The sequence below is a fragment of the Glycine soja genome, chromosome 7, assembly GCF_004193775.1.
Source record: "Glycine soja cultivar W05 chromosome 7, ASM419377v2, whole genome shotgun sequence".
Lineage (NCBI taxonomy): Eukaryota > Viridiplantae > Streptophyta > Magnoliopsida > Fabales > Fabaceae > Glycine > Glycine soja.
Window position 1 is genome coordinate 16,582,410 of NC_041008.1, and position 25,921 is coordinate 16,608,330.

Below are 25,921 nucleotides of genomic sequence, written 5' to 3' on the forward strand. Positions count from 1 at the left end.
GAGTTTACCCGTTATTTTCTTTTTATTTTTAAAATGCCGTATATTCAAGATTAGTGACATGAATTATTTATAATTTTTTTTTTTACTTTTATAGTATTCAAATATTATTTAAATTAATCTTACTTATTTTATGTAATATTGTAAAAAAAATATTTATATTTTCTAGATCTAGACACAAGGGCTTTCTAATTAGTTTTGTCATCTTGTACCACTCTATATAATAATTTAATTGCTGAAGAGTGAAGACCACATAGGATTCATCATTTTCCAAACGAGCATCTTCGTAGTTTCTTAAGTCAAGAGAAGAAGTGAAGTGCTGCTTCAATGGCTTCAAGTCAGGAAGAGGTGATCCTTTTGGGGGTTATTGGAAGCCCATTTCTGCACAGGGTGCAGATTGCTCTCAAATTGAAGGGAGTTGAATACAAATATTTGGAAGATGATTTGAACAACAAGAGTGATTTGCTCCTCAAGTATAACCCAGTTTATAAAATGATTCCAGTGTTTGTTCACAATGAAAAGCCCATATCCGAGTCCCTTGTGATTGTTGAGTACATCGATGACACATGGAAAAACAACCCCATCTTGCCTTCTGATCCTTACCATAGAGCCTTGGCTCGTTTCTGGGCCAAGTTCATTGATGACAAGGTAACTCTCAATTAGATCCCTTCCTTTTATTCTTTCCTTTTCTTAAAATAAATCGCTTATATATATATATATATATATATATATAATATGGATCAAACTTCTTTAAGAACTGTCTTGAATTATTGTTATGATTTGTAATTATAGGATTATGGTAGAATTTTCAACTTGGGGAAGAAATATTTGTGTTATGTATTCTAAATTTCTAACCGTAAATAATATAGAAATTAGAAGCTTCTACTACTCACTGACAAGGGGGAGAGGTGCAGGGTTGTTACGGTGAGGCATTGCCGCACACGATTGGATCTACTACTCACTCCGTTATGCTATGCTTTCACTTTAGAACTCATATCCCTCACACGCGAAATGCTTTTGAGGAACCGAAACGACAATGACAGAGAAGATGAACCAGCTCGATTTGAACGCGCGCGTAGATAATTAGGGTAACTTAAACAAAGACGGTCCTTCACCCAAACCCGTCTTTGTTCAAGTTTTTCATATTTACAAAAATGCCATGAACTAGCATTCTAAGACGGTTCTCTACGACCGTCTTAGAATGCACGACGTAAAAACAAAAAATATTACTTCTAATTATAAAAATGTCACTGTCTTACATTTTAAGACGGTTATTAATAACCGTCTTAGAATACGCATCGTAAAATCAACCTCTTTTAGTAGTGAAGGCATTATCAAAAATTAAATTTTAAGGAGCAAAAAGGTATTTAAATCCAAATTTTATTTACTTTTACATAAGTCAATCATATTTCTGATTGATGTAATGTAACTTGGTAGGAAGACTGCATCCTAGCTTTTAGATTTCTCCAAGGAGATTAGCATCTATGAATGATGATTGGAGACATTGGTTGCTATTATATATGTATCCAAGAAAAATCATAGTTGTTTTTATATATTCCAATTATTTACTAACATACAAGTAATGTAACTTGGGAAATCAGTGCGTGGCTCCAGCAGCGAAATCTGTTTTTATTGTTGATGAGAAAGAGAAAGAGAAGGCAAAAGAAGAATTATTTGAGGCTCTGAATTATCTTGAGAATGAGTTGAAGGGAAAGTTTTTTGGTGGAGATGAGTTTGGCTTTGTGGATATTGCTGCTGTGATCATACCTATAATTCAAGAGATAGCAGGGTTGCAATTGTTCCCAAGTGAGAAATTCCCAAAGCTCTCCAAATGGAGCCAAGACTTTTACAACCATCCACTTGTTAACCAAGTTATGCCTCCTAAGGACCAACTTTTTGCCTATTTCAAGGCTCGGGCTCAAAGCCTCGCTGCTAAAACAAAGAATTAACAAAGACTCAGAATTCCCAAGGAGATTTTAATATTGTAGGAAGTGAAAGCTACTTACTATCTATGTTTAGTTTTCGTTTTGTTCAACAATCTATGTTTAGTTTTCGTTTTGTTCAACAATCTATGTTTAGTTATTGCGGTTATATTTTCATTTCAAAATGAATTAAGCGATATAGGATTTCGCCATGTAAAAAAAATAAAAATCCAAGGTTGTTGACATTTTCGCTATTTCAAATGAGTTGTGTTAATTATTGGTTTAAACTATTTAGTAAAGGGACCAATGAGATTTAGCTTAAATCAAATGAGTATCCAATGATTTTTTATTTTATTTTTTTACTTTTTAAATCAATGCCTTCTCCTTTGGGTCTTGGTCTTGTTGACATTTTCGCTACTGCAATCAATAAAAGGAAAAAAAATATATCCTCCCTTCCCCACACCATATAAATCTTTTGGTGGATATGCTTTTTAGGGATACGGGTGTCGGAAGAGATAAGGATTTGATGCAAAGATACAACGATTCTTGAAAGATATGATATGCCACATGTGAAAATATCAACATGCTGTAAGTTGATAGATAGTCAATTAAAATTTGTTTAGATAGCACTTTAGAAGAAAAAAAACAAAATTTTAAATTTATCAGATCAACAACAACAGCAAAAATTAAGATAAAAAACAAAATTTAATCATTTATCAAAATCAAAACCAAAAGTATATTTAAATTTTTTTATTTATTTTCTAGAAAAAATTCTTGCGATGAATTTTTTATTTCTAGATTTTGATTTTGGGCTCGATTTTTATAATCACTCATTTCACCACTTGAATATATGATTATTTTTTTTTATTGTTTTAGTCGATTTTGATTTTGGATTCTTCTATAAGAATGATTCCCTACGCAGTACACCACACTAAATGATAAAAATTCTCCAACAATAAAACTTGTTAAGAAATATATAGTTCTTCCACATAAGAACTAAGTTAGTTAAGAACATGCATTGAAGATGTGGTAAAAGCATATTCAATAAATCAATGGTGTTTATTTAAGCAATTCATTTGGAATTTTTAGTTGAGTCCAAAACGGGTTCCACTATATGTATCATTATATTTAAGCAACTAACCAGCATTTATTATATTTCAATGCTACAACCCTTTAAAAACTTATAATATTATTCTTTTTATTTGCATTTGATTTTTTTTCCATTAAAATATTAATTTCAAACCACTTTTTTCATAAACAACTACTTTTTATATAAGTAACCATGCTTAAATTTAAGCAATCCATTCTACCAATCACATCAACTCCAATAATGAAAATAAATAAAGAATGATTTCAAAATTTACACAATCCAGTAAAAAAACTCCATTAAAATTACTCTAAATTTAAGAAAGATTTATTATGTTTTTGATAGTTAAACTTTTCCGGACTTCTTTTAGTCTAAATCTAAATTTTGAGCTAAGAAAATCCCTAAACATTTCTTTCTTACAATTTTTAGTTTGTATTATCAAATAATAACATTAATTGATATTATAATAATATGGTTGATAACTCAATGACTTATTATGTCATTAAGGAGTTGATGACATTAGATTATCTGATAAATAATTTAAAGTACATTTTACTAAAAAAAAATATGTGACTATTTTATCACATTTTTTGGTAATGTGATAAGTTATTAGATCATTAATGTTGTTAGGTCATTGATTAATATTTTATTTAAAAATTACTAAAGTGATAATAGAGAACAAATTTAGAAACTTTAAGTGATCAAAATTTAAATTAAGAATAAGCCCACCCCAAAAAAATTACAAACTAAAAAATAGCAAGCCCATGTACAAATCTCATAAATAAACTATTCTAGTAAAAGATATTTCATTATTTTTTTTGTCTCCATCTTTCAATTAATTAAAAAAAAAGATTATAACTAATCTAGAGTTGGACAGAGATAAGTAAAATATGATTTAGAATTCTTTTTATTAAATATCAAACTCATATATGATCCGACAATTTAATCTTAAGTATAACATATTAAATTTTTGGAGTGAGTCACTTACTTGCTTAGATACTTCATCGTATAATATAAAATGCTAAACACGTGCTCCCACGTAGAGGTGACGTAACTCTTGTATCATTTCTAAGTCATTGACTATATGACAATGGAGTTTTCTTCACTTCATGCAAAAACAACTTTTTTATTTGATTTAATTACATTTTTTCATCTTATTGTTTAATTAGTTTTTGACAAATTTTATTTTTAATAAATTAATTGAACACATTTTATCTCTTATTTTTTTTAAAAAAAAGATTGCAAATTTTTTCTTTTTTTTATTTTACTCATAATATAATTATAAATTTACCCCTAAAAAAGTTGGGCATTTGAGGAGAGTTCTATGTTGGATTTGATGTGGAAGATATATTTTTTGTTTAAATTGATTCTGTTGGTTTTTAAACTGCCGAAATTATAATTTAACTTTTTAAAATGAATATTGGTGTTTTCAAAATGGTCACAAATCATATTTTGAAATTTTTAACCAACATGTTGTCACAATTTAATTAACGACATATATATAAAATAAAAATTTTCATGTATTGCGGAACTAATACAAAAGAAAAAAAAAATTAGAAACTCAAAATAAAATCCGATTATTTATGACGGAGTTAAAACATATTTAACCAATATTTTATAAAGTGATTTGAAACCTATATTGCAAAGTCTAGAAAAAAAGTTTTTAAAAATCGACTATATTTCACATAAAATAAAAATATCTAAACCTTATGTCATCTATCATGCACCTTTGATAACCTTTGTAATTGATCTCGTGTCCATGAATACTAGTCCTGGCTCCATAAAAGGAGAACACCGTAGGAATCCATCATAGACAGAGAAACAAGACCAGAGATAGTTGTTTGAGTGAAGGTTTGAAGTGCTACGTACAAACAATGGCCAACAATCAGGAAGAGGTGATACTTTTAGGAGCTGTGGGAAGCCCATATGTGTGCAGGGTGAAAATTGCCCTCAAGTTGAAGGAAGTTCAATACAAATTTTTGGAAGAAAATTTGGCAAATAAGAGTGAACTGCTTCTCAAATCCAACCCAGTTCACAAGAAGGTTCCAGTGTTTATTCACAATGAGAAGCCCATAGCAGAATCCCTTGTGATTGTTGAGTACATTGATGAGACATGGAAGAACAACCCCATCTTGCCTTCTGATCCTTACCAAAGATCCTTGGCTTGTTTCTGATCCAAATTCATAGATGACAAGGTAACTCTACTTTTCTTCTTTTCTTGCTTTGTGCTTATTATATTTGTCCCTAAAACATCACCTTTCATGACATCTAAATGTTAAATCTTTGAATAAGTCAGAGAAGTTGAAGAAACTTCATTCACTAAGTGTACCAAATTTGTCTAAAATCATATTAATGATAGATCAAATTCATTTAAGAACTACCTCCAATTATTATGATTTGTTTGGAATCTTGGGAGAATTTTGTTTTTTTGGGGTGTCACATTTGTTTCTATATATAACTAAATCTAAATTCTGTTATCCTAATTACTTTATTAACTAATTACTAATAAATACTCTGATTTATGAAATCAGGTGGCGGATGCTGCATGGAAAGCTGTTTTCACTGCTGATGAGAAAGAGCGTGAGAAGAATGTTGATCAATCATTTGAGGCTCTTCAGTTTCTTGAGAATGAGCTAAAGGACAAGAAGTTCTTTAGAGAAGAGGAGTTTGGCTTGGTAGATATTTCTGGTATCTTCGTAGCATTTTGGATCCCTATAGTTCAAGAAGTAGTGGGTTTGAAGTTATTAAACAGTGAGAAATTTCCTAAGCTCAACAAATGGTGCGAAGAATTCACCAACCACCCTGTTGTCAAAGAAGTTCTTCCTCCTAGAGACACACTTTTTGCCTTCTTCAAAACTATCTTTGAAAGACTCAGAATTTCTAAAATAGGCTCGTGAAGTAACTAGTGAGAGACTCAGAATTTCTAAGGAAAATTGTGTTGACTACTTGTTTGTTATTGTTGTTATGATTTCGTTTCAAAATGTTGTTTGTAAGTGTTAGGTAATTCTATTCCACTGATAAGGAACAAATTGTAAAGATAATTTTTCTGCCCATTCTTATTGAAACTTTAGATATTTAAAGAGTAACATAATACTGCAAAGCACAAAACTACAAAGCTGATAATGGGCATAACAGAAATGCCACCTAAGGAATAACAGAATTCCAATAACAGCCTAATGATTGTCTATCAGAGGGAGAGGGAATTCTTTAGCGGTATCAGACATAATCCTCCAAATGAGTGGGCCTTCTGGTTATCCATTTGGGTTTTTAATCTCCCTAGTTTGAATTGCTAACAAAACCCTCCCTAGGAAACTCGACATCATCCTCGAGGTCGTACGCATTGTGCAAGGTGGTCCATTCTTCCCAAGAGGCATCCTCTGGAGTGAGGCCGTTCCACTGCACCAAAACCATACATGAAGGTGTTGTTGTTAAATGATCCCATTTCCAATCTAAGAATGACAAAGGTTCAACCACCGGATGGTTCTCTGTTTGGATGGGTGGGAGAGTAGCGGTTTGAGTGGGTGAAGGTCCTTTGTGCGCTTTCAAGAGTGAAATATGGAATACATGATGGATTTTAGAATCCATCGGGAGTTCAAAGTGGTATGCTACAGGGCCTACTTTATCTGTTATTGGGAAGGGTCCGTAGAACCTCTTTGAAATTTTGGTGTAATAGGGACACACATAGGTTTGGCGATAAGGCAGTGGGCAGACGTATACCAAGTCTCCAACATCAAATTATATATGACAATGATGTTTGTCAGAATAGTGTTTCATGGCCTCTTGTGCTTTCCGTAAGCGTCTCTGTAACTGAATATGAGTAGCTTGGCGTGACATTACCATAGAAGTCATGACTTCCATCGGAGAAGAGTCGAGCAATGATGATGGAGGGGACGGGGGAGGTTTGTTGTATGTATCTTCGAATGGTGATAGCCCTGTACTAGAATGAGTGGAAGTCTTGTAACACCATTCTGTCAATGTCAGGAAGTTGTACAATAGGGATGGACGATCATGCACGAATGAACGTAGATACTGTTCCAGAATGCGATTAAGGACTTCCGTTTATCCATCGGTCTCTGGATGGTACACGGTGCTAAATCGCAACTCGGTGCCACTGAGTCGAAAAAGTTCTCGCCAAAACAAGCTAATGAAGATTGGCTCTCGATCTGAAATGATACTCCTGGGGAAACCATGCAACTTGCAGAAGATGTCCATAAATAGGGTGGCGACCTTGTATGCGGAATGGTGTGGGGGTAAAGCACCAAAATGGGCCCCTTTAGAGAAACGGTCGACCACCACCAAAATTGTGGTAAAGCCATGGGACTGGGGAAGTCCCATGATGAAGTCCATTGAAATGTCCACCCAAATTCCATTTGGTATAGACAGAGGTTGAAGGAGGCCTGCTACTTCCTTGGTCTCTTACTTTGTTTGTTGGAACGTAGGGCACTGAGACACAAAACGGTGGACTAAATTGCACATTCCTTCCCAATTAAAATTATCCTGAATGCAACACAATGTTTTCATGATTCTGAAATGTCCCCCCAGGGCTATAGAATGGTATTCATACATTAATAAAGGAATGAAGGAGCAATCAAGAGGAAGCCAAATTTTTCTCTGATAATGAAGGAGGTCCCGTCAAATGGAATATTCCGGGTGGGCATTTGGATGAAGCCCAACCTTGTTCCATAAGTCCAAAAAAACAGGGGACTGCTAAAGTGACCTTTGTAGGTCTACCAAGAAATCGAATGCTGAAGTGAGATGGTGAGAAGTTGGCCTTGGTGTGGCATACGGGACAATACATCCACGTCGACATTGCCGGAGTCGGACCTATATTCAATTGTGTAATTGTGGCCCTGTAATTTGGACAAATAAGTTTGCTGCTTGGGTGTTTGTATTACTTGTGTCATAAGTTCTTTTAAGCTTTGATGATCCGTGAGAATGACAAATGGGTGTCCCAGTAGGTAATGTTGCCATTTGTGCACCATGATGGTTATAATGTGCAGTTCCCTGACATAGGTTGAGCTGTGTTGTAAGCGGGGGTAGAAGAGTTTGCTGAAAAAGGATATTAGATGATGTTGTTGAGCCAGCACTGCACCCATTGTGAAACCAGAGGCATCGATTTCTAGTGTGAAAGGGATGGAGAAATCAAGAGGAACCAAAATAGAGGCAGTGGTCATGGCGTGTTTCAGTTGGTCAAAAGCAGCTTATGAGTCTGAGTGCCAATGGAATTGGTCCTTGTGTAGAAATTGGTTAAGTGGTGTTGCGGTCAGTGCGTGGTGCAGGCCAATCAACCATGGCGCTAATTTTAGATGGTCAAAGGCCACCCCTTCTGCAGACACTACATGGCCTGGGTATTGAAGAAATCATTTGGCAAACAGGCACTTGGATTGACGAAGGTGAAAAGATCCCTGAGACAACATTGCGAATACTTCCTCCAAAGGGAGCATGTGGTAGTGATGAATTGTAGATGAGTATATCATCAAAGAAAACAACAACAAACTTACACAAAAATGGTTTAAGCAATTCATTCATTATCTCCTGAAAAGTTGTCAGCGCGTTACACAACCAAAAGGGCATTATGCGATATTTGTAATGACCTTGATGTGTTTGGAACGCCATTTTAGGGATGTCTTCGTCCGCCATGTGTATTTGATGGAAACCTTGACTAAGGTCAAGCTTAGAGAACCACGAAGCTGAGTCTCAATTCATCTAGTAGCTCTTCGATAGTGGGCACTGGGAACCTATCCTTCTTCTTCATGAGAAGGATTGGAGAAGAAAAGGGATTGTGGCTAAGTTGAATGAATCCGACTTCAAGCAACAATTGAATTTGTTTCTCCAATTCAACTTTCTGGCTGTGGGGGTAATGGTATGATTTTACATTAATGGGTTTGGAATTTGATGGAAGGTGAATGTGATGGGAGATAGGGCGGGGTGGAGGGAGCTAGGTGGCCTCGATGAAAATTTTTAGCATATCGGAAAAGGAGTGTGCTGAGTTCTGGTGGTTCTGTGTGTTGGTCAAGGCTCAGGGAAGGTGATATGGGGTGATCTTGGGTTGGATCTGGTATGGGTGTGAGTATGAAAAGGGCGAAAAATGCTTGTGTTTTGAAACATGTGCTTCAATTGGTGAGCTGAAGCAAAAACTAGGCGAACGGGAATATCAACAACTAATTGGACCGGCTGGCCCAAATAGGTGAAAGACATTGAAAGTGTGGTGTAGTCAGTGGTAATCGGGCCCAATTGGCGAAGCCAGTGTACCCCGAGAACAATGTCGGCTCCACTGATGGGTAGGGCATATAAATCAATGGTAAAGGAATGACCCTGGATGCTTATCGGCACCTGAGGGTGGTAGTGGTTGTAGACCATGACCCCGTCGTTACCCACCATGACATTGAGGGGCTCTATCGCAGAGGAGGTTAAGTCCAAAAACTTAGCTACCCTCATTTGTATAAAGTTATGCGTACTGCCCCCTATCAATGAGTATGGTTAGCTGGTGATCATTAATGGTGTCGTAAAGACAAAAAATTTTGGAGCTGGCATATCAGCCATTGCGTTGAGGCTAAGGTGGGGAGTATTGGTCTGGTAAAGGCAAAAGGCATTAGCTTGGAGGGCATGTGGGTCATCCGGCACCAAAAGAGGGTAAGGGTATTCAATATCATCCTCGACTATGAGGAGATGGAAATGGGGCTAACAACGGTGGATGGAAGTCCATTTATCATCACAATGATAACAAAGACCTTTATCGCGTCACACAACCATCTCCTCCGGGGATAATCTTTTGAAGGGTATTTTAGGTAGTGGTTTTGTTGGGAGCACAAGTGGGGAAAGAGAACAGTGTTGTTGAGTAGCACATCGACAGTCAATAATTTTTTCCGCCTTGCGAATCGCATTGTCAGGTTACCACCAGCGAAGGATAAGGAGACAAGCTGAAAGGCTTGGACCTCGCAGCACAATTCCAGGTTGAGACTGGAAATAAAACAACTAAGGAGGGACGTCGGTGGTAACCGATAACTGTGAAATATGAGCTAATTTAATAGTCAATTTTGGCTAATAAATGGGTGTAATTTCTTTACTTTATTATTGTTTTTAAGGAAATAATGAAGAAATTAACATCTTTGCAATTTTTTATTAGCAAAATTCAAAAGAAGATTTCAAGTGCTTTAGAAGAAAAATTGGTGCAAAAACTGGAAGAAAAAACCTTGATGAAAAATTGAAGAATTGTACAGCTCGCTCAACACACACTCTCACATAGTGGGCAAAGTCAGACTCAATGCGCAATCTCGCTCAGCGTGCAACTCGGGCTTAATGTGCAGTCTCGCTCAACGCACATGTCAGACTTAGCCTGAGAAGGTCCATGAGGAAAGCCCAAGGTGCACTTAGCGCGCAAATGCGTGCTTAGCACGAAGTCAGCGTGAAAAGTAAGCTACCTCATGCCTATAAAAGGAGTAGGAGGCAGAAGGAAAACACACACTGAATCTCAGAGCTATCCAAAAATTGGGCCTATCCTTTAGGGGAAACCTTCTTTCTTAATCATTCCCCATTTTCTTGTTATTAAACTCCCTTGTAATGTAACTGTTTTTCTTATCTATTAATGCAATTTCAATTTTCTATTCTCTTTTTTCTACTTTTCATCTCTATTGTGTGGTTTCACTACTAAAAAAGTGATTTTTTATGACGTCAATTTTACATCAGTTGGAAAAAACTGTCTTAGAAAGAACACGGTGGCATTTCCATAAATAATTATAATAATTCTACGACGGTTATGCAAAACCCTCCTTAGAAAATTGTTATTCTAAGACGGTTTTATAAAAATCACCTTAGAAAATTGTGTGCTATTTTTAATATTTATTGTGTCCCTCTAGCTACTCTTTGTGCTCCCTCATTCTCGAAAGAGCAAGCGCCGCTTCCACTCCCTCGTCCCGCAGGTCGAAAATGTCGTTGTCCGCGTCGACTACTTGATCTCTGACTACGACTGTTCCTCCTCTTCTACCGCCTCCAACGGAGGCCCTTTCTAGAACCTCCTCCGCCTCGTCTTCGACAGAATCATGAAACCCATTCAAACCCTCAACCAATTCCTGAGTCCCAAACGCCTTTCTTCCTCTGTCACCGCTACCGCTGCCACATTCCCTTCCTCCACCTCCTCCCTCGCCGTCGATTCCGACGAAGACTTTGACGACGGCGTCACCCACCACTCCCCAACCCAAGTCCTCAAGAACTTCAACGAGATTTTCCTCCTCCGGATCGAGTTCCCTAGCAGCGACAATCAAAGCATCACTGACTCCTTCTACACCAACGGGGACCTCAAACTGCGCATTGTTTGGACCATAAGCTCCCTCAACACTGCCTCCGCCAGACATTACTTGGTTCAACTGATAATCTCTGAGCACGCCACCCTCGACAATTTGTTGCTCACGAACGCCGATGCCCAAGGGGTGTTTTACATGAACCGGGAGCAGCTGGAGGAGCTGAGGGTGAAGCCGCTATCGGCGTCGTCGGCGTATTCTTACATGTTATTCTTAGCGGGCATATGCTTGCAGCACTACATGTTTTTTTTTACGGTAAGGTGTGCATTTCTTTCTTCTTCTTCTTTAAATTTCAAATTATCCTTGATGGGAGCAAAAAATGGCAGCTTTCTTGATGAATCTTGGTCTGACATGGTGGATTTGATTGGAAATAGAAGATTTGATTGAGTGTTTTGTCTGATTTTTGTGGATCAATCTTGCTTGGTTTCCTTTTTCATAGTAATGTTCTTTCTGCTTTGAGCTCTGATTCATTTATTCACTACTGTTTCAAAGCTATGTCTATTTTTGGCATTGCTTGCCATTTTAAAGGTTCCAATTCTAGATTTTGGGTTCACAATGCTTTGTCAATGCACTGTTTACAAATGAATTTGGAATTGTAGTCCTTGATTGAGTTTTGTGCTGTCTTGTGTTTTAATTTATGTGTGGCTAATGAATTTGAGCCGTCTTAGTTGTTTTTACTTTGGTACCAATTATTTTGATCTTGTATGGGTTGTTTGCTTTTGTTTGGAAATTAATATCACCAACATATGACCTTAAGTTGATGATTTTTTTTTCTTTTTTGCATTGTTAGACTAGCAATATTTTCCTTATTTGTTCTCTCGATGGAAACTGAGCTTTCCTTCCCACAAGCTTTGTTTGATTCAACTTGCTGCTAAGTTGTTCTGTATTTCCTTTCCTCTATTTATTGCATCAATCCATAAATAGGGCTGCTTTTTCTCCTTAGGTGCACTTCTTAAAATGCTTTATCATTTTCGTGTAGTCCATGAATTTCAACACACTCATATCTTACCAAGAGGCTTCCTGTCTTTCTCTCTCTCATAAAATGTTTTCCATAAAATAAAGTAATTAGCATAACAATGATTTCTAATTTTCTATGATTTTTTTATGCTCCATGAAACACTTAGGGTCTTAAAACAATCATTTGATTCTATGGTTATATAAGAGCGAATATTTGTTTGATATAGGGTGCTATTGTGAATTCCAACAAATATTTATTTATTTAGATGATGCTTTTTCCTCTTTCTTTTCATTCTTTACATGTTACAGTGTTGGATCGGATGTAGTATGTGTCGTTATTGTGGTGTGGGCTTGTCAGAATCAAATTTTGACAACAAGCAACAGGGACATGAGAGTAGTCTAAAGTTGAATGTTAAAGTTTCCATTAGGCCTTGCAAATCTTGTGGAGAGAAGCTAGAGCGAGCAAATGTGAAATGGCATAGTACAAGTCCTTATGCAACACCACTTATCAGTTCGACTACATGTATAACTAAGTACTGATAGTTGTGTCTCCACTTGCAGTAATTACTATCCCCTTGTCCTCATTTTATAATGTTGATGATATTAGTCTTATATGACAAGATGGTCTTTATATAACCAAGTCTTTCTTCAATATATGATATTTCTTCAATATCTAACTGCCTCCTTGTTTCTATGTTTTTGCTTTGCAATATGTGAAACGGATTTTCAAACACATACTAAATATATAGATATTTATTTGAATTTGTGTTTGATGAGTCATGATTTTGAATTGTACGTGTAGGTATGGAGATATATTCAAGACAAACATATTAGGGTGTCCTTGTGTGATGATATCAAGCCCTGAGGCAGCTAGAATTGTGCCTGTGACTCACGCACATCTCTTCAAGCCAACGTACCCTCCAAGCAAAGAGAAGTTGATAGGGCCAGAGGCTGTGTTCTTTCAACAAGGTGCCTATCACTCCATGCTCAAGAGGTTGGTTCAAGCCTCATTTTTACCCTCCACAATTAAGCACTCAGTCTTTGAGGTCGAGCGAATTGTCATCAAAATGGTGCCAACTTGGACCAACAAAACTATCAACACCTTTGCAAGAGATGAAAAAGGTATCACACATGACATAACTTAACTACATCTACACATATGTCGATCAAAACTTTTAGAATTAACCATATCTTATCATATTAAGAGCATGCTACTTAGTCGGCTTAATGGTGGAAATTTGAATAATATGCATGAGCTTATAAATTGTAATCTTAGTTTGACTTTTGTGTACCAAAAAATATTAAGAATCACGATAAATATTAACTTCATTTTGGTTGGATTATAGTAGAAAGAGGAATAACAAGAAAACGAAAATGTGATAAGTAATGTGATAAAAATTATTTATTTCATTATATGGATTTAGAATCTCAAGAAATTTTCTTGGTTTTATTTAATTAGTATGCATTTGAAGTAGCTGCAATCTCAGCCTTTGGGGAAATATAGGAGCTTGAAATGGAAGAAATCAGGGAGCTCTATCGTTGCTTGGAGAAGGGATACAACTCTTATCCATTACATGTTCCTGGAACTTCCTATTGGAAGGCAATGAAGGTATGTAAAATGTATTTCTTATTATCCTGTTTTGTATTTCTTGCCCTATTTTTGCATAGTTTGTGCATTTTTTTTTTGGAAAAATGTAAATTATATTAAACCCAAAATGATACAACAATAAACGGGGCATACCCCATAGCTAGAGAAAATCAAAAGTCTCCCTAATACAAGAAGGCCTATATCAAGATGTTAAAACAAATGCAACAGGTGCGCTTATCTATACATAATAAACTTAATCTTGCTAATAACCTCTATTATAGAAAATTGGTAATCTTCAAAAATCAGCTTGTTCCTAGACAGCCAGATGCAGTAGACTGTAATTGTTATAGTTAGACAACAAAATTTTCCTTGAACACCTGATGTGGATCGGCCCCTAATTAAAGAGTCAGTAATACGCTGCAAAGAAGTGAAACGCCTGCGGAAAGGAGCCAAATCACGAATGTGAGCCCAAACTTGGAGAGATTTCCTGCAAGAAAATAACAAATGAACATTTGACTCAGCCTCATTTGAACATAAAGGGTTGAGGGAACCCTTGTTCAAAAAAGCAGCTTTGTCAAGAGTAAGCAGCCGGTTCCTTTTAGCAAGCCATAGAATGAAAGACATCTTAGGGGGGATTGCTGGGTTCCATATAACAGAACACCAACTAACAGTAGGCTTGGCACCTCTAATGTATTCATAGACTTTGCCAACAAGCAATTGTTCATTGGTGCTCCAAGATTGAATCCTCTTTTTGGCCTCTTCCGTACTTAGCTCTTTGGAGATAATAAAGTCCCTTATTTGAATGATTTTCTTTATCAAAATTGAATCTGATGAAGAAGTATTGTAATTCCACACATCGCTCCCTTTGAAATAGTAATGGTGAACCCATAGAACCCATAGAGAATCTTTCTTACAATGAAAGTCCCACAGGATACGGGAAAGAAGCGCAATGTTCCAGTCCTTGAGATTAAAAAGGCCTAAACCCCCTTCTTTTTTCAAAGAACAAACTACTGACCAAGCAACCAAGGGCTTGTTTTTGCCAATATCTGCTTTGCCCCACAGAAAATTACGACACGAAGCGTTGATCCGGTCCAAAACAGATTGAGGCAAAGGAAAAATCCCCATCCAGAAATTCATAATTCCTTGAATAACTGCTCTGATCAACTCTGGCTTACCTGCATAAGATAAAGACTTCTTGCTCCATCCCTGAATCAGGCCAGTAATCTTGGAAAGCAAGGGAGCATAATGGCATACATTTAATCTAGATGATAAAAGGGAACACCCAAGTATCTAAAAGGGAAGCCACCCAAGCTAAATCCAGTAAGCTGTTGAATATGAGAAAGCTCATAAGGCCTAATACTGACTGAATATATGGAAGATTTATCAGAGCTGATGGAAAGCCCTGAAACCCTATAGAAGTGCTGAAGCTTGACAAACATAGTTGACACAGAAGGGATATCTCCTCTAGATAGAAGCATAATATCATCTGCAAAAGCCAAATGAGATAGTTGAATACCTGCACAGTTGGGATGAAATTTAAAATTGGCATCATCCTTGAGGCTGCTCATATCTCTGGAAAAGTACTATAAACAAAGCACAAACAGATAAGGGGAGAGAGGATCCCCTTGTCTAAAACCCCGCTGCCCTTTGAAGTGGCCATAAATGGATCCATTGACTGCCACACTAAAGGAAGTGGAAGAAACACATTCCATGATCCAAGTACAGAACTGGGTTGGGAAGCCAATGGACTTAAGCATCCAATCCAAGAATTCCCAGGAAATGTAATCATAAGCTTTATGCAAGTCAATTTTCAGGAGGCATCTTAGAGAGGATCTTTTTCGTGCATATTTGCACAAAATCTCTTGAACTAGGAAGATGTTGTCCACCATCTTTTTGTTCTTAATGAAGCCAGTTTAAGTTTCCCCAATAATAGTCTCAAGCACTAGGGCTATGCGGTTGGCCAGAATTTTAGACACAATCTTGTATAACAAATTACAACAAGATATGGGTCTAAAATGGTTAACCTAGGAGGCCTGATCGTGCTTAGGAATAAGCGCAATAATAGCATGATTAATCTGCTTTAAAAAAATTTAAGTTGTAAAGAATTCATTAACCGCCTCAAAGATATCATCACCAATGATATTCCAAGCCTTCTTGAAGAATAAAGCATTGAAACCATTTGGCCCTAGAGCTTAAATAATTATTGCAAATCGTTAGATAGTACGAATAATTTTGATACGAATGGATTACGAGAGATATTTCCGTACGAATCATTATGAGACAACGTGGCAAAATTTTATTTAGTTAAACAATAAGTTAAAACTTTTAAAAGAATAAAAATAAAAGCAAAGAAGTGGGACAAGACCCATGGTGTTCATATACAGTTTTTGCTATAAAAAAATTCCATACCATATAGCCTTTGCATAATTATTTTCAACCATTTGTGCATAATTAAAAGATCAATCTTAGTATTAAAAAAAAGACTAATCTATTTTCAACCATTTAGTAACTTTTTTTATCAGGGATATTAATTTGTTAGGAAGAAAAATTAAACTCACCACTTATCTCTTCTTTCTTCGGCTTCAACTTTCAAATTAAATTTGTAAGTCTAACCATTTTGTGTAACAGTATTATATGATCTTTAAATTATGATAAAATTCAACAATTTTACTACATATATAATAATATAGGATTGGACTGTGGTGCTAACACACACTACTAAAAGAAGCCCTTTTTACCACACCAATTCTATGACGGTTGTTTACAACCGATTTGGAAAGTGGTAGAATGACATTTTTGTAATTATTGTCACTAAAAATGCATTTTACGACGCACATTCTAAGACAGTTATTGAAAACCGCCTTAGAATGTTATACGAATTAAATTTTACAATGGGTTTTACTGAATAACCGTCGTAATTTAAAAATAAAAAAATCAAAAAACCGCAAACCCGCACGTACTAGCTAGCCACCTGCTTGTTTCTCCTTTCGCATTCAAGCCCTAGCTACCCTGTTCTTCATTCTTCCGGTCCATTGAACCCTACCCTCTTCGTTGTTCACCATTGAACCCTTCAATCTTTGACAATCCAGCAACATACCCTAGCCTCTTCTCCTTCCATTCAACCCCACGACGTCGAGGAACTTCCCGGCTCGAACTTTCAAGTTCGTGAAGAAATTAGTTTGAATGAAGGAGTGGTAGTTCGTGAAGAAAGACATTGGAGTCACTGCAAAGAAACCAGGTTAGTGAAAAAATTAGCTTATTTTACTCAAGATAAGGTTGTCGTGGTGTTAAATAAAGGTCGTGGGTTCGATATAACCTAGTTTTGCTGATGATGTTTGGTAATGGTGGTTGCAGGGAAGATATTTGATGTATTGAATGAGTTATTGGTGAACAACAGTTGATACGTAGTTCACTGGGCTGCAAACGGGTCAGTGGGCATTTGTTTATTTTCTCTGGTTCATGCATGTTCGTATGGTATCTTGATATATAGTTGATACTTAGGTTGGTGTTGTTTAAGGGACTTGAGTTGAATGGATTGAAGATTAATTATGTTGATCTTAACAATTTTTTATTTCCTGTCTTTAGGGAAATTTGTGTTTGCCTGCATTTATGTGTTTATAGTGTATGTAATTTTAATTTAAGGTACTAGATATAATACTGTAGGTTTTGTATTATATGAATGAATGCAAGGTATATGGGTTGGGTTTTGGTAGCAAAAGAGCCATCTTTCTTTGATTTTGTGGAACTGAAGTCTGCATTTTGTTCATGGTCCTGACCTTAATCATATTTTAATTTCCTGAGTTCACGTCAGTGTCTGTATTTGCCTCTTCCATAACTTCATTTGGAGAGCAAGTCTCTTCATTTTGATTCCCTTCATTTCTATTCTAAGGTAAATGAACTTGCCCATCTGGTTCTCCATCTCCAAAATCATGCAAATGAAGCACTTATGCAAACTTAGAAATCTCGTAAGTTGTGTGCGCCTTGCAAAGACAAAGAACTTGTTGGGTTTTTTTAGAAGAAAAGATTTTTCAAAAGAAGTAGTGATATGTTAGGCATTAGGCAAATGAACTTATTAAACTTTTATTCTTTAGCATTATATATGGAGTCAAAGGGTAACCTAAAATTAAAAAATTTCAACAGACAACAGCACTGTAATCTTAAAATCAAAGTGATTGTATCCTTAAGTCTAAATGATAAAAATAATATCCTAAAAATTTGAAATATAACAAAAATTCCTAAAAACTAGGGAATTGCAGATATTTAGGCATATTTTCAACCAGACTCCTATATCAATTGTAAGTGCCTATAATTAACCAACATCCAAAGTCATGTCTTTGGCATCAAGCATTCAAGCTTCTATGTATAAAATGCAAAAGTTTCCCGTTTTGAGTCTTGAATCCTTGTAATATGTATATATATATATATATATATATATATATATATATATATATATATATATATATATATATATATATTGTTGAAAATTCAGAACTACATTGCTTAAGGACTTGAGATACTCTAGAACTTGAATTTGAATGAATGGAGATAATTGTCACACTCAGCCCTTAGCTTTTTATTAACACACACACACACACACACACACACATATATATATATAGTACAAAGAAAGAAAAAGAGAGAGAGAGAGAGAGAGAGAGAGAGAGAGAGAGAGATGGGGAAAGCTGCCTTTGGATAAGGATTAGACACTCAGCTTCCCACACACTCAACATGACAACACATAAAGCTTAATACATACTCAACCTCACTCACACACTCAAAACAACCTTTTACCTACACAGTTGTCTACACAATACAGTTGTATACAATATATATTTAACACTCTTCCTCAAGCTGGAGCATATAAATTAAATGCTCCAAGCTTGGAACATGAGCTGAAGCATAAGAAAGATTCTTCTTCTAAGTTAGATGATGCGGTGAAGCTTGATTGCTTGATTGAAACCCCTGATTGAAACTCAGTTGACTACCAAACTGGAAAGGACTGCCTCCAGATGAAGTTGATGATTCCAAATACAAAATTTGATTTAACTGGGGCAGGTTGCTGACTTGTGTGGATGTCGAGGCTGCTGCTGTCGGAGTGAATGAGGATTGAGGAGTTGATGCACTGGAGGTTGATCAAAACATTGAGGGAGAACTGTCAGAAGTAACAAACACAGTGGATGACGATGATGTACTAAATGTGGAGCCAAATGCAGACTTAGTGGGCTGCCAACTAAAGTAGAACTTAGACCACATTGGCAGCCCACTAAGAGTAGACCACCGAAGAGGAAGCAGGGGTGCCAAGTTCAAAAGATGTGGCAAGACTTGAAGAAGGAAACAACAAATTCCCAAAAACAAAAGCTGCACTTGCTCCAGGGCTAGACTTCAAAGTGATTAGTATTGATTAGGAGACCACACACTCCCCCTCACGAGATGGAAGGTGGAGTCAACACTTCCAGCTTGGGATGAACAATAAAGTACAAAAATAGACAATGAAACATGTCAAAAATACATTGGCAGCAGATTGAAAATGACTGAAAAACATTCAAAGACAATTGGAATATGTTAAACCATTAAGCAGAAGCCACAACACAATGCTTAACCACTTAACAGAAGCAAACACACTTAACCACCTAAAAGGTAGAAGCAAACCAAAGCTTAACCATCAAGAGCAGAAGCTAAACATGGTGCTTAACCACTCAAGACAGAAGCAAAACACAATTTTTGAATGCTTAACCACTAAAGGCAGAAGCAACACAACAATGTTTAACCATCCATGGTAGAAGCTTGACATCAATGTTTAACCACCATGGATAGAAACTTAATGACCTTTTTTTAATAGTAGGGGTTCTTGACCAGATTGAACCCCCGGGAACAACAATTGCTTCAAGGACAGAGACAAGGAAGAAATTGCTGGACAACAGGATCAACAAATGACTTATAATAGGGTTCTTGACCAGATTGAACCCTAGGGACAGGGATATTAATCAGTAGACCACACAACAAATGAATAAAAGGACATGAGACAATGGAGCTGCACAGTAAAGGGTTAAGAGAGACAAACTAAAAGAAGCCTTGTGAGCACTTCTGGCCAAACTAAAAGAAAACTTAAAAAAAAAAAAACAGTAGCATCCCTACCAATCTTTCTTCAAAAGTACAATGGAGGATGACCAAGGAACAGAAAGAACAGGGTCTAAAGTTGACATTTTTAGAACCATAACACAATGGAACTTCAAAGGCAGCTGGAAGGGGAACCTTGGCAACATTCAAAACCATACCAAACTGAGTAACTGCTTTTAAGGAAGCCAAAGCAATGGGTAACGACAGTGGCCTTAAATAGGACCAGAACATGCCATAGTTCTGTAGACAAAGAAGAAGGGCCAAAAGGAGAGGTTTGAGCGGCTAACGACGGTGGCTGACAGTAGAGAAGGAGAATACGGGATCAACAGAGGCCATTTCTGATCAAGGAGAAGAAGCCCTAATGGAGAAAGAGAAGGGAACGCAAGGGCTGGAACAATCAAGTTGTCAATACCGGAAAACAGGGATTGAAATGTGCCCAAAAGGAGACAACAAAGCTGTTAAAACTGGGTGCACAGTGCCGGAAGAAGCCATTTCTGACCAAAGAAACGAAACCCTAATAGAGAAAAAGGAGGAAACACGAGGCTGACACGTTCCAGGTGGTCAAAATTAAAAAACAAGGGCTGGACCGTACCCAGGACTGGCCGACGAAGCGACTGGAGGTGGTCCGGAGAGGTTCCGACAACAGGAAGGCAGCACGTGGCCTTCACGTGCCGGAAATGATGCGTTGCTGATCACGCGACGTGCAGGGGTCGGTCGCGCTCTTCGAGGTGCACCTAACCCTGGTTTTGCCAGAAAATTTGACGGCGACCGGAGGCAACGGCGGCAGACAGCGGACGGCGGCCATAGCAGGTCATAACGGGATCGTTCCTGCTCTGATACCATGTTGAAAATTTAGAACTACATTGCTTAAGGACTTGAGATACTCCAAAACTTGAATTTGAATGAGTGGAGATAATTGTCACACTCAGCCCTTAGCTTTTTATTAACACACACACACACACACACACACACACATATATATATATAGTACAGAGAAAGAGAGAGAGAAAGGGAAAACTGCCTTTGGATAAGGATTAGACACTCAACTTCCCACACACTCGACATGACAACACATAAAGCTTAATACACACTCAACCTCACTCACACACTCAAAGCATCCTTTTACCTACACAGCTATCTACACAATACAGTTGTATACAATATATATTTAACATATATATATATATATATATATATATATATATATATATATATATATATTAAATAAAAGTTGCATTTTTTATATATGTATACTTTAGTTGTTTTATCCTTGAGTCGGCCCTGCCTTTCAACTGGATGAAATTCTTAATTCAAGAGTCATAACCAGAAATGTCAAGCTTATTTCCCTCATTCTTGTGAAATGATGTATTCAACCAATCATTAAAGCTACTAGGGAAGATGCAGATGTTATCAAAGGACAATTTCCTTGTTTTAGCCTTAAGGACAAGGCTGCTTCTGCACCTGGGAGTATTGATAGCCTAGTCCAACATGATATGACTGAATTTTTGGAGACTGAAGGTCTTGTCAAAGTCTATGTTAGAAGAAGAAAAAAAGGTGATTGATGGTTGTTATGCAAGAGGACAATTATGTGCCTAGAAGGACAATTTTGTGTGTTTTATTTATGTGTATGGTGTGGTAGTTATTATTATTCTGGGTGTGGTTTTTTTGTTGTGTGTTTGTGAGAGGACCAAGAGAACTCTCTATTAGGGCTTAAACCTATGTAAAATGTTGCTTTACTTTAATTCTGGTTTAATCCAAACTTTCAATAAATAAAATTCTTGTCTTATTTGTGTGTTCGAACTCTTGAATTTAAGCAAAAAACTCGAAAGAATGAGACAAAACTGTGTTCTTTCGGCTGGAGAAGTCTCATTAAATCAGCTAAACTAACACAATTAAGGGAGTCTAACTTAGTTAGTTAAGGAGGTGCATGAGTTGTTATAAAAAAAAATAACACACATATAGGCACAAACACATAACATACATACATCCTAATTAAGGAGAGAATAAAACATTTACACAGTCCAATTTTAGGTTTTGCTAATTTAGCTACCATACTAAAGCTTTTCTACATATACATGATATATAGACCCAATATTTGTTAGAGAAAACTTAGCTAGCATACTAAATGCTTTTCTGCATATATAGATTATGCAAATACAAAATAGAAAACCTTTCCCTGACAAGAACCCAGGTACAAATTAGAAGCTGCAAGGGCTGGGGCAGGGACAAGGATAGTGTGTTTAGCAATTTTCCCATTGAAGAGTGTTGTCTTCCACCTCACTTTCTTAGAACTTGTAGTTGGGCTTGGGCTCCTTGAAGGAGAAAGAGTAGTAGTAGAACATGAAGTTGCGCAGCCATCCTCATCTTCTCAATCAGCGCTTCAGTATTCACTTGCTTAGATAAAATTTCCTCAAGTTGTCTCGGGTCAATCAACAACTTCACTCTCCACACCCCATTCTTAGCTTTTGGCAGCACTTCAAGCGCTGACCCATGTGACAAATTGTCAACATAATCACATGCTGCAGATTTGCACATTTCCTCTAAAGACGTGCTTCTTAAAGGGATGGTAGCCTGTCATGACCTCTACAAATTCCTTGGCTTGCTTTAGTCAACTGGACAACAATGCAAGGCCTCTTTCAGTGTGAATACCATTTCCTATGGTAGCTCAAAACCTGTGTGAAGTGCTTGTTCATCAAATTCTACAACTTTTGTTGATAGAATGTGTCCTACTGTGTCTCATGTAAACATTGCCTTTACTAGCGCTATTTGTTTTGGTAGTTGGCATTTCAGATTAGGTCATCCAAATGTTCATAGTATGAAAGTTGTGCTCAAATTGTGTAACATACTTTTTTATCAATACAACAGGTTCTGATTTCTGCATTGGCAAGTGTCATTGTCTTCCCTCTTTCCCTTCCCTTACTCAGTACTCTAGTACCTTTGAACTCATTCATACAGCTTTGTAGCATCCATCCCCTTTCTTATCCAGCGCTGATTATATATAATATGTAACCTTTGTTGATGGTCACACTGACTTGGGTTTTTCTGTTGAAATGTAATTATAAAAGTCTATAATCTGTTTAAATTATGGTGGGGGGCTATTGGGAGTTCTATTGCAAGCTCGAGGTGAGAAGAACAAGATGTACTATCAGCAGCACACAGATTCTCAAGTTGTTGATAATCTCATTGGTGTCATCTTTGCTGCACATGACACCACAACAAGTGCTCTAACATGGGTCCTCAAGTACTTGCACGATAACACCAATCTATTGGAAGCTGTGACGGTCACACTCTTTCTCTCTTTCATTATTCAATTTTATTTTCTCCAATTATTGCTTAATTTCTCATTTTTATACACATTTTTTTCATCATATCATCTATAATGTTTAGAACTTAAATCATAATTAATATGAATTTTATATTTTTTATTATTATTATCAATCAATTTACATTATATGATAATATGTGATTGATTATGTAAAAATTAATCATCTTTGTATATGTTATTTACTCGTAATATTAATTATTATTCCAATTTTTTTATATCTTCTCTCTCACTTAAAGTACATATGCCCCCAAAGCTTGTCAACTCGTAATATTAATTATTATTCCAATTTTTTTATATCTTCTCTCTCACTTAAAGTACATATGCCCCCAAAGCTTGTCAACTCGTAATATTAATTATTATTTCAATTTTTTCTTTTCCTTTTTATCTTTTGTGGAAAGTATGGTTATGATAACTTCAGCTCATCTCCAAGGCCTGATTCAAATTTAATCTAGTTTTTATTCTCATTTTTTAAAAATAAGAATTTAATTAATATCTCAATCATGCATGATTAATTTTGTTAAATATTAGAAAGGTTGTGAAATAATTATAATACTACTAAACTGAATTTCATCAGGTGATCCAAGAAACATTGAGAAGTGCAAGCATTTTGTCATTCACATTCAAAGAAGCAGTGACAGATGTTGAGTTGGAAGGTTACACTATTCCAAAAGGTTGGAAGGTCCTTCCACTCTTCAGAAGCATTCATCATTCTACTGACTTCTTCCCTCAGTCAGAGAAGTTTGACCCTTCAAGATTCGAGGTAAAATATGTTGGAAATTTAACAATGAGTTTTAAATGATGATAATGGAGTATAAAATAAAATAACTCATGCATATATATCCTTAACATATATGTGATGTCAAAACCCATTATTGCATTCTTTTCCTAATCTTATTGATGAATATCTCTCTCCTTTTACACATCCAACAACAAAATATCTCATTTATCTAACTTCATATATATAAGTGTGCACAAATTAAATAAATGAATAAAATAATACTACATTATAATAAGAATTCAAGCAATGATTTCGGGACTAGGGGTTATAGAGGGTGGGGGGGGGGGGGTTATATTTTATCTTTTACGTCAGAAACATAAGGTTATGAATGGTTAGAGATTATCCTGCTGTAAAGTCCCATTCGTTACCTATTTGAATCTTCCCCTTCTAAGGTGATTCAGTGTTTTTCACAATCTTGCGAGTATCAGAGGCACGTGATATAAATTTGTAGGGTAGTAGGATAATTAATTTATTTCTCTATCCTTTTTGCTCAACAGCAGACAAATATTGCTACATATATGATATTATATTATTTAATAATATAATATCAATGCATAATTTTTTCCACTAATAACATACATCATATTCATCTGTATGACATAGTGACATTATCCTTAAGGTATTTGTGTAGAAATTAAGGCTGAGACATATAACCACGAGCAAATAATGCCTGAAATAAAAACTTTGTAACTTAACCTTTCTTTGTAGGCATGATTATTGTGACCAATTATATAACATTTTCCGTTTATAGAGTTCATTACAAGCTAAGAATTAGCATGGGTCTTGCATGAACTTTTTTGCAAAATTAGTTTGTTAGCTACGATAGAGATCTCTCAATTATATAGTGCTAGCTGCATGTTCCTTAATATATGGAAATGGTCCTTTTTGACGCATTAAAAAAAAAGGGTTTCTTTTAGAGTGTACATTCCAAAACATTATAGCCACTACTAGAAAAGTGATTTTGATATTTGAGTTAGATATCTTTTGATTTTGACAAAGGTTGAATCATATATGTTTCAGATCTATTGTTGTAAATTTAGATTTGGCTCAGATCTCTTTTATTTTGATGAAGTTTGCTTCTTTTGATAAATTTTTGTACTTAATTATGTAAATTGTTGTAATATGTAATTAAATGATTTTATAATTGTTGAAAATGATGATTAGATTTTTGGTTTCCATCAATGTATAATTTGTTGCTTAAAACTACCTGACAACAAGGACAAAAAACCACAGAAAAAACCAAAAAAATATAATAAAATAGCACCAATAAAAAAAATTCAACTCTAAGACAATTATTATATACTTGTCTTAGAATGGTGGACAAATTAAGTCGGTTATTAAATGATCGTCTTAATTTGTCAACCATTCTAAGACGGTCATTTTAATAATTGTCTTAGATTCACAACTATGAACAGGACAATCTAAGACGGTTATTATTTAATCGTCTTAGTATCTCTATCATTCTAAATCGGTTAAAGAGAAAATCGTCTTAGAAAGTAGAGTATACTAAGACGGGTTAGGTGCAAAAACCGTCTTCGTAGATCTACCTAAAGGTCTTAGAATAATCATCTTTCTAAGACGGTTCAACAACTGTCATAGTATATGTGATGCCATTTTACGACATGCTCTTTCAAGACGGTTAAAAACCGATTTAGAACGACCTAATCAACCAACTTAGAAAATGCTAATTCTAGTAGTGTTTGGTCATCCATGCATCTGTTTTTAGGGATTATACATTGAGAAATGATAATGTCTAAAAGAATTGGAAAAGAGCATCTCAACATTGCATTATTAGGGATATAATGACTTTGTTGTGTCTTTGTATATATCTTCATACTTAATTTTATTTATGA

At 35.9% G+C, this 25,921-nt stretch overlaps 1 protein-coding gene and 3 pseudogenes across 2 annotated transcripts; all 4 read left to right on the forward strand.

Moving 5' to 3' along the window:
• Window positions 1–225: 225 nt before the first annotated feature.
• LOC114418987 (probable glutathione S-transferase) lies at window positions 226–2,193 on the forward strand. 2 transcript variants are annotated; one of them, XR_003668149.1, is made up of 3 exons: window positions 226–645; window positions 1,599–2,010; window positions 2,041–2,193. XR_003668149.1 is itself a non-coding variant. In XM_028384560.1 (2 exons), the coding sequence occupies exons 1-2, from the start codon at window positions 325–327 to the stop codon at window positions 1,944–1,946; spliced, it is 669 nt and encodes a 222-aa protein (XP_028240361.1). In that variant the 5' UTR covers window positions 226–324; the 3' UTR covers window positions 1,947–2,180. The 2 variants fall into 2 exon arrangements, 1 of the variants encoding a protein (XP_028240361.1); XM_028384560.1 differs by having other exon boundaries at window positions 1,599–2,180.
• A 2,555-nt stretch (window positions 2,194–4,748) lies between these two features.
• On the forward strand, window positions 4,749–6,059 carry LOC114419153 (annotated as a pseudogene).
• A 2,237-nt stretch (window positions 6,060–8,296) lies between these two features.
• On the forward strand, window positions 8,297–11,690 carry LOC114420424 (annotated as a pseudogene).
• Window positions 11,691–13,069: 1,379 nt separating this feature from the next.
• On the forward strand, window positions 13,070–24,782 carry LOC114420425 (annotated as a pseudogene).
• Window positions 24,783–25,921: the final 1,139 nt, after the last annotated feature.